Source organism: Apostichopus japonicus, chromosome 8, assembly GCF_037975245.1.
Source record: "Apostichopus japonicus isolate 1M-3 chromosome 8, ASM3797524v1, whole genome shotgun sequence".
NCBI lineage: Eukaryota > Metazoa > Echinodermata > Holothuroidea > Aspidochirotida > Stichopodidae > Apostichopus > Apostichopus japonicus.
Genome location: NC_092568.1, coordinates 24,139,640 through 24,154,387, shown reverse-complemented (window position 1 = coordinate 24,154,387; position 14,748 = coordinate 24,139,640). Strand labels below are relative to the sequence as shown.

The following is a 14,748-nucleotide window of genomic DNA, read 5'->3' as shown; positions in this document are numbered from 1 at the left end:
CTTTTGGATATTTGTAAGTAAAGAAGTGGATAATTGGGTGACAGTATGAATTATACCATGCATATATGATTCAATTTGCATAATTTTTCTATTCCAGAATGTTTACAGCAATTTTTGCAATTGTCTACTTCTCAAAGCTAATATCTGACTGTAGTACCACATTTCTGCATTTCCTTTGTTCCTTTTCAATGGGGATGGATTTTTTGCCTAATTTTACATTTTTGGAGTTGTTCCTTTTCTCAGCAGATTTTACAATCGTGCATTGCCCTTCAAGTTCATATAGGGCATCGGTCTTGACCTCAGATTACAGCAAGGTTAAATATGGTTATAACTGATGAAACGACGGTTTCTAGGACAATTTGGACGCTATTTTCAAGACAGCGAGGATGATTAAATTATGAAATGAAATGATTAAATGAGGGAAAACATTCCTTTATTTAAATTTTTTGGACGGTAGCAAAATGTTTCTTGAGGTTTGAGAAATGAGTGACCATATTTTGACTTTATGGTAAACTTTATAAAGGGCAATACTACTAATCACTAAAGTATATTTTACTGCCCATCTATGTTGCAGTCAAACTTCCATTGAAAGTACCTTTCCTATTTTTCTCTTTCATAATATTTATGAAATAATATATATAATAAATATGAAAATCATAGAGAACGACTGATGATAGTCTAATTCCTTTCCCTCCTTTTTGTCTATTTTTGGGTTGCTCACCTGTCTATGCCAAAGTTGTCATTCACAGTTGTCATAATAAACTGATATTTCTGATTAAACGCAAATGCTGTCTCTATGAACGCTCGGTCCTCTGTAACAACAAAAGGAAAACCAGAATATTCAACATAGCAGATGAAAACTTTCAATATTTAATCTAAATATCAAGAAATCTGCTTACAGGGTCAAATCATTTCCTTTCATATATGTACTTGGAAAGTAACAATCCAAATCTTGGAAAGGTTTAATCTACATTGGGGTCTTGATCTTTATGATAAGGGTAAGTACACATATGTATCAGGTGGGGGGTGGGGAGGGGAGGGGGATGGGGAGACAGTTACTACAGAAGTTAGCAGTAATATAATGCTGGTTATGGTATAAATTGGGATCTTGATATTTATGATTAGGATTTTCTGAGGTATGTACACATATGTATCAGTTGGGTGGGGGTGGTGGGGGGGGGAGACAGATACTACAGAATTCAGCAGTAATATAATGCTGGTATATGGTATAAATTGGGATCTTGATCTTTATGATTAGGTTTTTCTGAGGTTTGTATGCATATGTATCAGGTTGAAATAACCATCTCATTGGACAGGAACTTGTAGTCCCTAAAGAGAAAAAATGATCCACTAACTGCCTAAATACTCTCACAACAAATTTGTGGTGATGTCGCTGAAAGTGGCTCACTCTTAGCAAGATAAGATTTACTACAAACAAAGCTGAAAGGGTAGAAGTTACTAAGAAAGGAAGGGTAAAAATGAGCACAAACTTCCAGAGGCCTTTTGTGGTCACTAGAATGATATAAACAACCTTTGTTTATCCTAGCGTCTGTCCATCATATGTAAATATTTAGATGTTGTATACCAGACAGCTGCACTGAGTCATTCGTGTACATGTGAGAACTTAACACAGGGTAAGAAAGGATTGTCTGTCATCACAGACACAAGGAATTCCAGATGGAGTCAGTAACAAACGAATCAACACGAGATACGAAATAATAACAGAAAGTTAATTCGACGTACCAAAGATACCAACAGCTCTCATCCTGGCAAATATTACGTCCCTTTTGCCAGATGTTCGTCTCATCATTTCCTCAAGTTCTGCACGAGTCTGTAGCAACGGTACTTCTTGCAAGAGAACAAGGCTGTAAGATAGAAGAGGTATCCAGACGTTTTAAAGAGGATTTAGGAGCGTTGTAAATTTAGGAGATGTGAGCCACATCACCAACCCCCCCCCCCACCTACCCCCAACTTCAAACTACTGTTCCATAGTAAGCACAGCTGTTATACTCATGATATTAACATGAGCTCAATAGCAATCAATCTTGTATTGCTCTCTGTAACTCTATAGCATACTGGAGTGGCAGATTCAGGATTTCTCAGAACTAGAAGGAGGCAAGTATCGTTGGATACTGCAATTACTACTGAAATAGCAGAGCGTAAGAAAACGTTGGTAAAATGTAAGGAGTCGTTCCTTTCCTTCAGATCTGTTTATCCCACATCTTGTCTTAATTGGTGTAATAAATATGATAGTAAAAGATACTACATTATCACAGTTTTTCTGTGTAAACTACCAAAAGGATCTTATATGACATGATTTTGCAGATTACATTTCAAATATTATGATATGTATAGAGTTCAGTCTTTGATATATTTAACTTTGTGATGCTTGCAACTATCAGCAATGCCCTGATCACATTAAGGGGGGAGGGGGGAGTAATTGCTTTGGCTAAATATAAAATAAGGTATATGGAATTATGGATATATCATTTCACTCTGGATTCATTTTCATGGGATTATATCAATTGACAAAGTCACCTACAATAAAAGAATAATATTCTGATGCATGTGGAAAACGAGAACATCTTGACCCATCAGCACTCACTTACTGTAGAATATTGGCAACAATGGCATCAAAATTAAACATTGAATCCAACGGGAGATCTGTGAGTAGTCGACCGTGTCTGTGGAATAAAAAACAAAGATTTGAAACAGTTCATCTGCAGGCCATATTGCTATATTCAATAACAGCACAAAGTGTTTTGAAAGCTATACTCCACGTTCCCATACTGCTAAGAAAGTCCTGAGTAAAAAAAATCTTAACTTACTGCAAAGTTTCACAACTTTTGAAGTTATATTAATATAACTTTCAGTGGTTTCTGAAAACTGTATATATATACTGACATGATTTTTGGAAGATATCAGGGACTGAGCAGGGCTATGTAATATAATGTTGGTATATGGAACAACATACTGGACATATGCATGTACGTACAGACTATGAGGGAACTCATTCATTTAAGTAAGCAGGTATTTCATTGAACTGTATAATGTACAAGAGCAAGTCAACAACTGACATAGAAAGTAACTTAATGTAACAACAAAGAAATGTTTGCATGTAAGACTCAAGATGAATCATCTCTAGGAATTGTAGAAGAGAACCACAGACTTGGTATAAGCTTGAACGAAGGCTTAAAGGCATTGAAGACTCGACCCAAACTGCGTGCTGCCCTCTGAAAAAGTTAACTTTCTGTTGCTTGCAAGTGAAGTTTTTTTTCTTGTCGCTACAAAATGCAGACAGTAATGAAACGGGATACCTTGTTATCTTTTATCTAGACCTGAGATGTCCATCGCTGCTATGTTCACTGCGCTGTGGACATTGACCGTAGCTGCATGTATTGACTGTACACTAGTGTCTAAATACCGACGGTAGCAAGCTATGTGTGCATTTTCTGGGATCGAAGGTGGTGTCTAACACTTCTCTTACACCTCATTCGAAACTGGGTCAGATTACCGGCATTAGACGTTTCTTTTTGCGCAAGTCTTCACACCCTTTAAGTAGCAGGTATTTCATTTAACTATATATGTACAAGAGCGAGTCAACAACTGATATAGAAAGTAACTTAATGTAAGAATAAAGAAACGTTTGCATGTAAGACTCAAGATAAATCATTTCTAGGAATTGTAGAAGGGAACCACAGACTTGGTATAAGCTTGAACAAAGGCTTAAAGTCATTCTGCTCAAGATACTACAGGCTGTCTTTCCACTTAATTGCAGCATCATTCACTCCATCTATAGCCTCTCAAATAAACCAAGACTGCAAACCCCTTTATGAGAATTGTCTGGCATCTGCTAGAATTGCTAGAAAAGCATTTAAATTAAGCTGTTCATACATATTTGGTCATGGCTACACAAGAATTCCTAAATGCTGAAGTACCAGGTAACAAAGAAATTAAACAGGAGAGTATTGACTAACTATAGCCAAACTTCAGCAATGGGGAAAAACATTTCATGCACAAAACTTTGCCACAGTATACTCAAATTTTGACCAATACATGAGTAGCCACCTTTGAATGAAACACAGCACTTGTCATGATAATGACAACAAAATATAGTTTATAATATTCATGGTAAACTGTTGTTCCTCACTTCCTTTGAATATTCCAAAGTTTAATGCTATATTTAAAAAACATAATCAAACCTTCCAAAATATAATGATATAATAAAATCGTCTGAATTATTGAATAGAGATATAGTGAGGTGTCAGGTGGAACTGAACCAGAAAGTAATAATGATAAATGCATTATACAAATAATACAAATAATAAGACAATGACCTTTGTATCAAGTATCAAGCTGCATTCCATTTATTTTACTTTTTGAAGAAAAGATTTCTCTAAGACGCAAACAAGTCTTCGAATATAAGACTTTAAGAATTAATCCCACCAGCAATAAAAACAAACTTACAAACCCTTGATATAGAAAATATGGTTTAGTCAAAGATGATTAAATTACAATCATAGACTACAAAGGGTTTCCATACAAAAAGGAGTATTTATAGTAATGGGCTATAGGGGTAACTAATATGTATGTACAACACTTAATACCCAGACGACCCAATGTAGAATTTTCTCATTTCCATTATCAAAACAAGACTTCCTTTTAGGTTTGAAAACTTGAAATCATAAGAGTAAAGTCATATGTAAACTTGACTAACTTTAAAATTACCTAGCTTTAAGTTTGCCTAATTGATATTTAGTCAGTTGGGGAATAGTGTTTGGGGGAGGGGGGGGTCTAGGAGTGGATTAAGATCTCAAAATGTTAACACTCATATCAGTTAACATTCTCATTTAGTGATTACCTGTACCCTTGAAACTCAAATATTATGGTCAGGAAGAAGGGACTGAGGAATTTTATCAAACTGCATCAACAAACCTGAAGAAGTGGACTTTGTCAGAATCCTCTTTCTTCTTCACACATTCATTGTCTTCTGGAGATGTGAAACAATCAATCTGAAAATAAACACAAAAAGAAGAAAAGTATAATGTTACAGATAGTGAAAGATGAGTCAAACTATCCCTAAGATATCTTATGTTATATAACACATAACCAACGTGTGTAATCTATTAGTGTACATGCGATCTGATGAACATGTAATAAAAATGACTTATAACAAATTATGGTACTATGGGTTACAAGTTACCATAGATTTGATCGATCTAGATACAGTATATGAATTTATCATGCCAATTGATGTGAATGCTGAGCTTTCGTTCCAATTAATATGCTAAACATCTGTCATACTAGCAGGGTATAATTCAGGTAGTACGTAGGTTAATGCAAATGTTTTGTTTCCATGAGTAGAAATGTAGTAACATACAACAACAACAAAAATGTATGAAATTTAAATTACCACTGCAACCCCCACACCAAAGTCTTCTAGGTGATCTTCTGCATCTGCAAAGTGACTGTTAAATCTTCTTGCAAAAGAATCTTGTGGGCCAGCTGAAATAATAAATAATCATGTTCTTTCTTACTTTTTAAGTTTTACCAACTTGTTATATATCACTATGATACAATTTATCAAATGATTGATTCAACTGTTTCTAGTAAAGATAGACCTGTGATTGAGAGAAGTCGTATAGAACCTTGTTGAAATTATTAATTTATCTCAGTATAAGTAGACAGTATAAGTTAACAGTGAATGGGCAGGTACCGTACATGGAGTCGATCAAAACAATAAAGCACTATAGCACACTACCATGGAAAAGTTTCTTGAGATTACGTAATGGACATGCCTTGGTCGTAAAATGACCTCTTTTTGCCAATTAGTCTGCAAGGCCTGCCACATATTTTTTCTTGTATGAGGGTCTTTGAGTACATGGTTAGATTAACTACACTGTAGAAAAGAAACATATTTCCCCAGAGTGTTTACACAAAGAGCCTACGTTATGAAGCTATGCAGGCTAATTGTTGAGCCTGAGGTCGATTTACAACTGTGGCAGATCGATTATGTAATCACAAAACTTTCCTAGCTATAGCATGCTATCATATGAGCCAATAAAGCAGATCTTCAAATCTAGCAAAATGGTAACTGGAAATTGGAATCTGTTTACTGGTTGTAAGCCTAGCTACCTAGTAGTAGCATGTGCTATGGATCTGTTACTTTGTTCGTCAGACCGAATGATATCAATTTATTTGTCAATGTAGGTTACAATGATTTAAACACAAGCATTCCTGTATAAATATTAGGTCATTATCTATCTTGTTTAACATTATTGAGTGTGTTCCACCATTTTACCTGAATGAGCGAAGAAAAGTGCAACATATGGCTGGCTGATTAAGTCTGGGAAATCGTCTGTCCTTACGATATTTTTCCAATTATTTGATTCATCGTTTGAATGAGAACAGTGGATCAACAAAAATGCCACATTTGCGATGAAAAACCTCATCTTTGATGAGAATGTGAAGTCCTTCTGCGTTGACGATTTGCTAATGAACAATTTGAGCGTGACTGATCACAACACACAATCTAGGACATTTACAGATTCTTCCTTCTGCTGTTACTTGTTTTGAATGTTTTACGCAATTAGACAGTTCAATTACCATTTCCAGTCGTTTGTTTATTAGCGGGCGCTATTTCACATCTTCAGAGGCGTGGATGTCAAACTGTATCAAGATGGAAACAAACCTGGAGAACATCCCTGAATTTGCTGGCAAGTTACTTAGCAAGTTAGAACAGTAAATTTTTTAAATGGAGTCATAAACTTCCCTCAAAATGAATGTGATTTTTATTCGGCCATAGTTACTAATGCTTGATATGTTTTGGCATACGTTAGGTCGTATTCAAGTAAGAAGAGCGTAGCGTTACGTTAACAACATACACTGTACTGTACTATACAGCTAGGCCTACGTTACAACCAACGAGGTAAATGAATCATGATTCATTTACCTCGTTGGTTACAACTTACATTGCATTAGTGTTATGTACCGATTTCGCGAAGAGATAATATTCTCGAAAAACTGAGGCGGTTCCATGTCATTCGAATATATATCAGTGGTTCACTGCAGATGAAGAAAATTTCTGATTTTGTCCATTTACTTAAGTTTTAACAGTATCAATCAAATTAAATTAAACTGAACTTCTCAAGTGAAGATATTGGCAACTGTGGAGTGTTGAAATATAGGCCTATGTTCCAGATTTCCACAGTGTTATATGCTCTGCAAAATTTCGATCATATTATCAGTGGATATCTGATCAATGAGGGATGAAATATATGTAGGCCTATCCTTGGGGTGATTAAAAAAGTCATAGGCCAAATGTCCATCACTTCTGTGCTTTAACTAAAGTACAAAACCAGGATAGGTAAAGGAAATGCCACAGTCAGGTGAAATGTCCATTTCATTTTCGGTCAACATCCCTGTGAATCGGAATATATGTAGAATTTCTAACCAACCACAGCAAAACTCTGAATGGCATTAATTTGCAGCAACTTTTGAACTTTTTGTGGTATCAATGTTTTGTTTGCTTTACCTACCTTGCTAGTGTAGGCCTGTAGTGGTATTATGGATCCTACGTAGGCTAAATTCAACAAGTTCTTACATACTGCCGACTTGCTAAGCCTTGGCTTGTTTCATGTTATTTCTTTCACAGAACTGGACACCAATTTGCTCAGCAATGAGACGCTTGATAGGTCTTCACCTGAACTGTGGCCAGAGCGAAGTAAGAACCTACACATCAAAGCTGCACTCATTGAAGTGTTCACAATATGGTGGTACTTTTGACTATTAAGCAAGAGACTAAAGCTTACCTAAAAATTTAATCTGTTACCTGTGACACCAAAATATGCAAACAATGAAATTAGGCAATGAATTCAGAGGTTTCAGATAAAAAAAAATTCTGTATTGGATTAAATGATCAATGACTTGATTTGATTTGTAAACATTTGTATTAATCTGAGCGATCTTTATCTAGAATAAGGATGACCTAGTTATGTGTGAGTGTCAAATTGTTTGGTTAGAATGATGGATACTTTACAACCCTATGCAAATTGCACATTGAAAATGAATGGGATTGTTTCCAAAAAGTTATTAAAATGTAAATTGCAGAGAAGGTAAATAACAACCAACATCATTCATCCAACTCCCTGCTTCATGACTTGTTCCATTGCTGGGTTTATACAAATCAATTTACATTTATTTTTAAACTTTGGTTTCCTATAAAATTGAAATGATTTCCGTATTATTGAAAAATTATGCATAAATTGTAGTCATCTATGTTAATGGTGAACAGGTGTGATGAAGCACCCTTGTCAGAATTGCAATTGTTCACTTGTGTTATCCTTGAACAGTTACAACTTGTGGCAATACAAGTGGAATCAATTTATATAATTCCTGCATGACAGTGTTTACATTTCATTAAATACCATTCTGTTCATTGATAATCCTAAAAGGTTGTGAAAGAAATAGTGTACTGAAATGGGCATTTTCCATGTTAACAATTTTTTATACAGGTGTTCTCAATTTTGGTTTTCCCTATTTAGTTCCTGGGGTAGATGATTTTGCTGCTTTAAAGAGCGTAAGTACTTCTTATTACAGTATGCACATCTGCTCTGAACTTATGATATGAGAGTTGAGTGTCTTTAGGCAGGGTTTCTGCCATGTGCACCTGATATACTTTGTGTGCCAATGTTGACATGAATTATACAATGCCTTTGTAGGATGTTTTGATTACAAATTGGTTAACAGTGAATGCAATATGGATTATTTGACAGCCTTCATTTCTAATTTTTCTACCTCACCCAGTCTTTAAACTGCTTCTCAAATGTTGAAAGTGTTGTCCCTAAGAGCAATCACTTAAGAAATAGTAGAAATTTGCATCAGTTCCAGAAAAAGTTTAGAAAGAAACCTGCTAACACTGAGAGAAAGTATTACTATGAAGGTGTAAGATAACAGTGACTTGGCTTGTGCACTTTGGAACAACTTCCCTGCTTTCAGAGAAGTGTGCTTTGTCGCTTTTATCTTAATACTTACATTTATATTTCTCATATTCTCAACAGCCAGCTGCTGAAACCACTAGCAAACCATGGGAGGCAGATTTACAAAAGAATGACATTAACATGTTGAACGGTAAGCACAGATTACGATGTACAGATTGCGATTGTGTGTCAATAATCAGTGTTTTGATGCATTCAGGCCATTCATCTCATAGTTGTTAATTGTGCTTGCACTTTAACAGATACCTAAAACTCAACATGACACTGTAAAGATCACACAGTTACAGTCTCCATGTAAGGGAACTGGGCATAAAGTTGTGTGAGTTTTTTGCCCACATGTGACTTTTATGTAAAAACAAAAGTTTCACTTTACCAGTCTGATTCAGGCCGATCTCTGACAATTATGTGGTACGAATATATGTGTATACTTGCTGACTCTCTTTCTCAGTACCACAGATGCCCTACAGTGCCATTCCTACATCTACCTCCCATCTCCCAGGTCACTTCCCCACCCTATTTGTACCCCTGTATTACTAAAGTAGTATATTATAGATATATTAACATTTTATGGCAGTTTAACCACTTCATTGTAAGGCTATTCAAGTGTTCCACCAATAAAGTTGTGATATAAAAGAAAAAGTGATAAGAAATGTTGGAAAATGTGAAAACATCAAGCAAATTCATCAGTTTGCCTGGTCTTGTATCAGATTTGTTTTAAATATTTACAAAATCTCAACCAAAAGTTTGTCTGATCTGAATTTCATCATATTCAACATTCAAAGTGAGATCAAACCAATAGGTCATCAGCATGTGATCAATGTCAACCATGAAGGGATCAAAACTGTTGCCTAAAGTCAAAATATTTAATATAAGGCAGATAATATACTTCACAGCTGCTGGCTGTATCTTTGTTATTTTGTATTAAATTTACATTATGTAACATCCTTTACCACTTCCCACTCATATCATGTTTTGTCTGTCCCTAAATTTAAAGGTCTCATTTTATATATTCTTTGCAGAACTTGGAAGTTTGCCTACAAATGAGCTAATGAAGAAAGTCAAAGGTCTGCAGAATGTAGCATATCAGCTTGGTTTGGAAGAGTGTAAGTGGAAACTGATAATTCAAAGAGCTTTGATTTGTACCTTTTTTTTTTGGGGGGGGGGAGGGGGGTGGCAGATTCTTTATGCAACATTGATTTCACCTTCGTAAATGCTAAAAAAGGAAACAATAAGGACCCACAATGTTATGTATGATTCCTTTCAAGGGTTGTTAAACAAATGTTTGCTAGTGGTGGGAAATTGATGCAGTGTTGTGCCTGAAGCAAGTTTGGTACATTTTAGTTTTTTAGTTAACATAGATCATTTTCATTCATCGTTACAGCACGAGAGATGACGAGGGGGCGCTATCTCAAGATATTTTCTGGACCGACAAAGAAGTGACAGTCTCTTGATTTAGGAATCAATAGAGATTAGAAGAAAGCTGTTCACCATCTCAATTGTTACGCCAGGATTATCGGGGAGAAAGTCTTTGAAGATTTAGAAAGTTAGAATGTCAACAGTTAAAACTGACATAGCACACTTGAATCGAAAAATTTCACCGGTAGAAATCAAATTGTTCTTCCATAAGTTTGGAGGCTGTGTAATAGATACAGCAGTACCTTCTGTAAATGAGAGGGTCAAACAATACACCAGGATTGACAAGTATAGAATTGCAATTAATTGTAACATTTGCTGTTTGAAGCTGTCAGAGTTTGATTTGAATAACAAATTTACTCAATTCTTGTGAAATGGCAGCAATGTGGTAATTTATAGGTACTGTACATAATGGTGATTTTAGGACACTACTTAGGAAAATGATTTTGAAGATCAATATTAAGATATTTTTTGGCTGGGTAGGATGTTTGTAAATGCATAATACAGCTTGCAAATAGCAATTAAATTAAATTGATAATTTAGCCACAGTCTTTTTCCTCCATCTGATGAAAGCGGGAGCCATGTATAAAAGAGCCATTACCGTTTGCATGAAATTATTGAATGTTGAATAACAAATTAGAATGAAGGGGATCTAGTCAAAATACTTTTAAGTCTTATACAGCTGTAAAATTAAAATATTCTGTACAATATTTCCAGTTACTGCTTGTTAATAAATTTTGTATCATAGTTGTAGTAAAATAACTTTGTATTTTGTATTGCTTTGTTTTAATTCACTGTGGAGCCATGTACTTTCCTAGTCCTTCTCCATCTCATAGAAGTTTAAGTCTTTGTGATTCAGATTCAGTCAGCATAATACCCATTTAACTCAATACTTACTACTTTAAGTACAATGTATCATGGTCTCACTACACAGGTGACTTTTCACTCACAACTAATTGAACGATGACCACCATTTTCAAAATTTCTTGATTTCTCGCTGAAGTAATGCTGTGCCTTTTGTTGTGAAAAGATGACAAAGATGAAAGTGGGGAGACAATGTTGCATTTGTCAATATATGTTTAGTGCCAGCACTTGCTCAACTAATATAATTCATGGTAGTAAATACTTAACATCTTTACGGCTATTCAACTTTAAATAATAAACAATGGTAATATGATTTGATGTGCATATATCCTAAGTGTAGGATGAAATTTTGAAAAAGAACCTTACAAAGCATAATTATCAATTAAAGTTGTAAATACATTTCTCGCCTAAAGAGAAGCTGAAAGTTGATAAAAGTAGTCAAATGATTGACGTAAATCATCCTTTTAGTCAAAATTGACATAAATATCCTTTCTGTCCCTCTTGATTTCTTATATCCCTTTGTAGAAATTGTTTCCTTCTGTTATTTCAACATTCCCTGAAACCTTGCTATAATTAAAACATTTACATCTAAAATTGAACTAATCCTTAGACTTAACCCTTGCTTGTCCATGAAAGCACTATATCAACATCATTTCAAGCTTTACAATGACCAATTCAATCCTATACAGACTGACAAACATTTAATAGTACACACAACCAGTCTGTATTTAAACAGCATTAACAAACGACATGCACAATACAGAAACAATTAACTTGAGTTTATCGATTTTCATTTTAAACAAGATATCCTCTGATATATTTGTATTAAAGTAACTTGACTTGAAGCAATTTTCATTTTTTTTTGGGCATTTCATAGTTTCCATTTTATTTCAAATATTCAGAGCCGTAACAATTCCCTTCGCTCTTAGGTCAGAGTCTAGTAAATGGGTATCATTTTCCTGACTCGAACAGTTGACCTAAGTCACTGTATTAACTCTGTAGGCAAAAAATTGATCAACTTATTCAAGTCACTTGTGAATAATACAGACTTGAGTCAGACTCCTCACAAATCATGAAAACGATATTTCAACATTGAAATTTCTGGGGTTTTTACATTGCGTGTGATTAAAGCTTACATGGAAAGTATCAGGATGTCAAAGCACAGAACCGACCAGGTTCATTTCTTATTAAGATGACAAGATGTCTCTTATATCCAGGGACTGTCCCCAGAGTTTGCTTAGCATCCCTTTCTTTACAGATGTCAGTAAATAAAACAAGTTTGCCTATTCAGTTTTCCTCTGGTAGAAACATCTTAAACATAAGATGTGATTGCTTACAATGTTTTACAAAGTTACAGACAATTCATTCACACTCACGGATAAAGCAACGCAGATCACTATTTCACAGTCCACAGTTTTTCATATTTCAAACCATACATGTTTTTAACATATTACCGATGAAAGCCACCACCACTTCCTGTTATCTTCATTTCTTTTGTTATCAATATGTGAAATATATTGCAAGTAACTTCATCATAGAAAGTATGTTCTGACAGAAAAGGACACTTGAATAATTTATGCAAATATGACATATGAAGTTTGGGTGATTCTGTCAACAATCATAGAGAACATATCTTAGGTATTAAAATACCAATAACTCTAGAGAATTATGCAAATCAATCAACCCACAAGTGATACTATCTTTACAGAAAAAAGAAAAAAAAACACATTCCATGTATTATATGTTTAAATGAACACTCTAATGCCTTGAAAATGTACCTCATATTTATACTCTGCAAGAGAGAAAATCAAATCAGTTTTATATTTTCAATAATGGTAGGACAATTGACACCAAACCGCCTTAAATAAGGTTCTTGTTTGCTGCTATGACGCGAGCCATTCATTTTGTTGAACCCAAAACATGTTGTAGAGCTTGTAGCGTAACATAACATATGGCCAGGTTTGATGTGTCTTTTCGAATATCTTCTTTGAGCTACCTAGTCCTAGTCACTCATAAGCAAATTGTGTAATATAATTCTCTTCTTTTATTTTGGTCAGCAAAGTAAGTCCATCTTTGTTCATTTCTTCCATTTACGGGAAAAAAACCAGAAAATATCATTTCGAGAAATCAACATTTTCATTGTTACTTGCGTTGCAGAAGAAGTTTCTAACACCATAAAGAGACACAGTTGGTGAACTCAAAACGATTTCTTTTAATAATGAATCTATTTAAACTATACTGAAAATGCCCATTGAAGTTTATTATCTTTACATAAGATTGATCCCTTATTTAATCTGAGAAATATTTCAAATAAATAATTGAAAACATGATATATATATAACTATATATATATATATAACTATATATATATATATATATATATAACTATATATATATATATATATATATAAAGTCTGTTCAAAGTCTGTATAAAGTCTGTTCAAAGTATCTCTTTCGAGATCCGGCTTTAGGAATCACAAATGATTTCGAGTTGGTTAGCATCATGTTTGATCTCTAGAGTAAGGCAAAATATGTCACCAACAACAGAACTAGTATTGTTCGATACAGGTGACAAACGCCTACAGAGGAATTACGACCTTCCTTACCGGTTTCGAACCTCTGGACATACAATCAGCGTCCATAGCCTAGTGGTTAGGGTGTCCGCGTACAGAGCGGAAGGCCCGTGGTTCGAATCCCGGTGGAGGCTGAAAGTTTTTTCACTGTTCTTGATTTTCCAACTCATTACGATTTTCATTTATATATATATATATATATATATATATATATATATATATATATATATATATATATATATTTATATATTTATATATATATATATATATATATATATATATATATATATATATATATACATATATACATATATACATATATATATATATATATATATATATATATATATATATATATACATATATATATACATATATATATATATATATATATATATGGTACACAACAGGGAATCAATCTATTTCCTTCATTATGCCATCATTTAATTTTCACTACCAATTTCACATGCATGAAAACACTAGATCTGCATTGGTTGGTCATTCTTCATTGATTTGTGAAATAAATTGTGCACGTTTATTATTAAATGCATGCACACTCATAAATAATCAACTTGAAATCTCTTGAAAATCTTTTTCCAGTTGTGACTTTTCTTGCCGGTGTTCATTTCCTGTTGTACTTACAAATCCATAATAAGCAGCCAATTCACATGAAAAAAAAAACCTACCAGCGAAATTGCATCCATTGCTCTCTACGATAATGGCTTGCATAAGTCAACAGTTGTTGGAACAATGGGCTTATACTAACGGCCAAATTAGGATGAATATAGTTTTCGAGTTTGTAACTATTACCAGGCATCTTTCAAAACCATCCAACCAATACAGTCCTTCTTTGTGTGATTTCTACAGATGTACTTCAATTTCAATGTTTGAACAACTAAAAT

General features: G+C 34.2%; 2 protein-coding genes across 3 annotated transcripts in view; one reads left to right on the top strand and one right to left on the bottom strand.

Annotated features, from left to right (window-relative positions):
* The window catches only part of LOC139971157 (thioredoxin domain-containing protein 16-like), a 34,250-nt gene extending 27,656 nt beyond the window's left edge, over positions 1–6,594 (bottom strand). Inside the window, exons 1-6 of the mRNA XM_071977390.1 lie at positions 6,302–6,594; positions 5,414–5,505; positions 4,936–5,012; positions 2,610–2,684; positions 1,744–1,865; positions 722–812 (exon numbers count right to left, since the gene is read on the bottom strand). Of these exons, the coding sequence (XP_071833491.1) occupies positions 722–812; positions 1,744–1,865; positions 2,610–2,684; positions 4,936–5,012; positions 5,414–5,505; positions 6,302–6,452 (608 nt within the window). The 5' untranslated portion in view covers positions 6,453–6,594. The remainder of the gene's footprint in view (positions 1–721; positions 813–1,743; positions 1,866–2,609; positions 2,685–4,935; positions 5,013–5,413; positions 5,506–6,301) is intronic.
* LOC139971188 (protein lin-52 homolog) lies at positions 6,585–11,175 on the top strand. Of its 2 annotated transcripts, none has more exons than XM_071977444.1 (6): positions 6,585–6,716; positions 7,655–7,723; positions 8,514–8,578; positions 9,060–9,129; positions 10,016–10,099; positions 10,378–11,175. In XM_071977444.1, exons 1-6 carry the CDS (start codon positions 6,662–6,664, stop codon positions 10,434–10,436), a joined length of 402 nt encoding a protein of 133 aa, XP_071833545.1. In that variant the 5' UTR covers positions 6,585–6,661; the 3' UTR covers positions 10,437–11,175. The 2 variants fall into 2 exon arrangements, with proteins under 2 accessions (XP_071833545.1, XP_071833546.1); XM_071977445.1 differs by having other exon boundaries at positions 6,650–6,716; positions 8,544–8,578.
* The last annotated feature ends 3,573 nt before the right edge of the window (positions 11,176–14,748 follow it).

Bases quoted from the DNA above. Each gene is read 5' to 3' on its own strand.
- LOC139971188 (XM_071977444.1), top strand. From the start codon at position 6,662: ATGTCAAACTGTATCAAGATGGAAACAAACCTGGAGAACATCCCTGAA. The intron at 7,724-8,513 runs GTAAGAACCTAC...TTTTTTATACAG, and splicing joins TGAACTGTGGCCAGAGCGAA to GTGTTCTCAATTTTGGTTTT. The intron at 10,100-10,377 runs GTAAGTGGAAAC...TCATCGTTACAG, and splicing joins TCAGCTTGGTTTGGAAGAGT to CACGAGAGATGACGAGGGGG.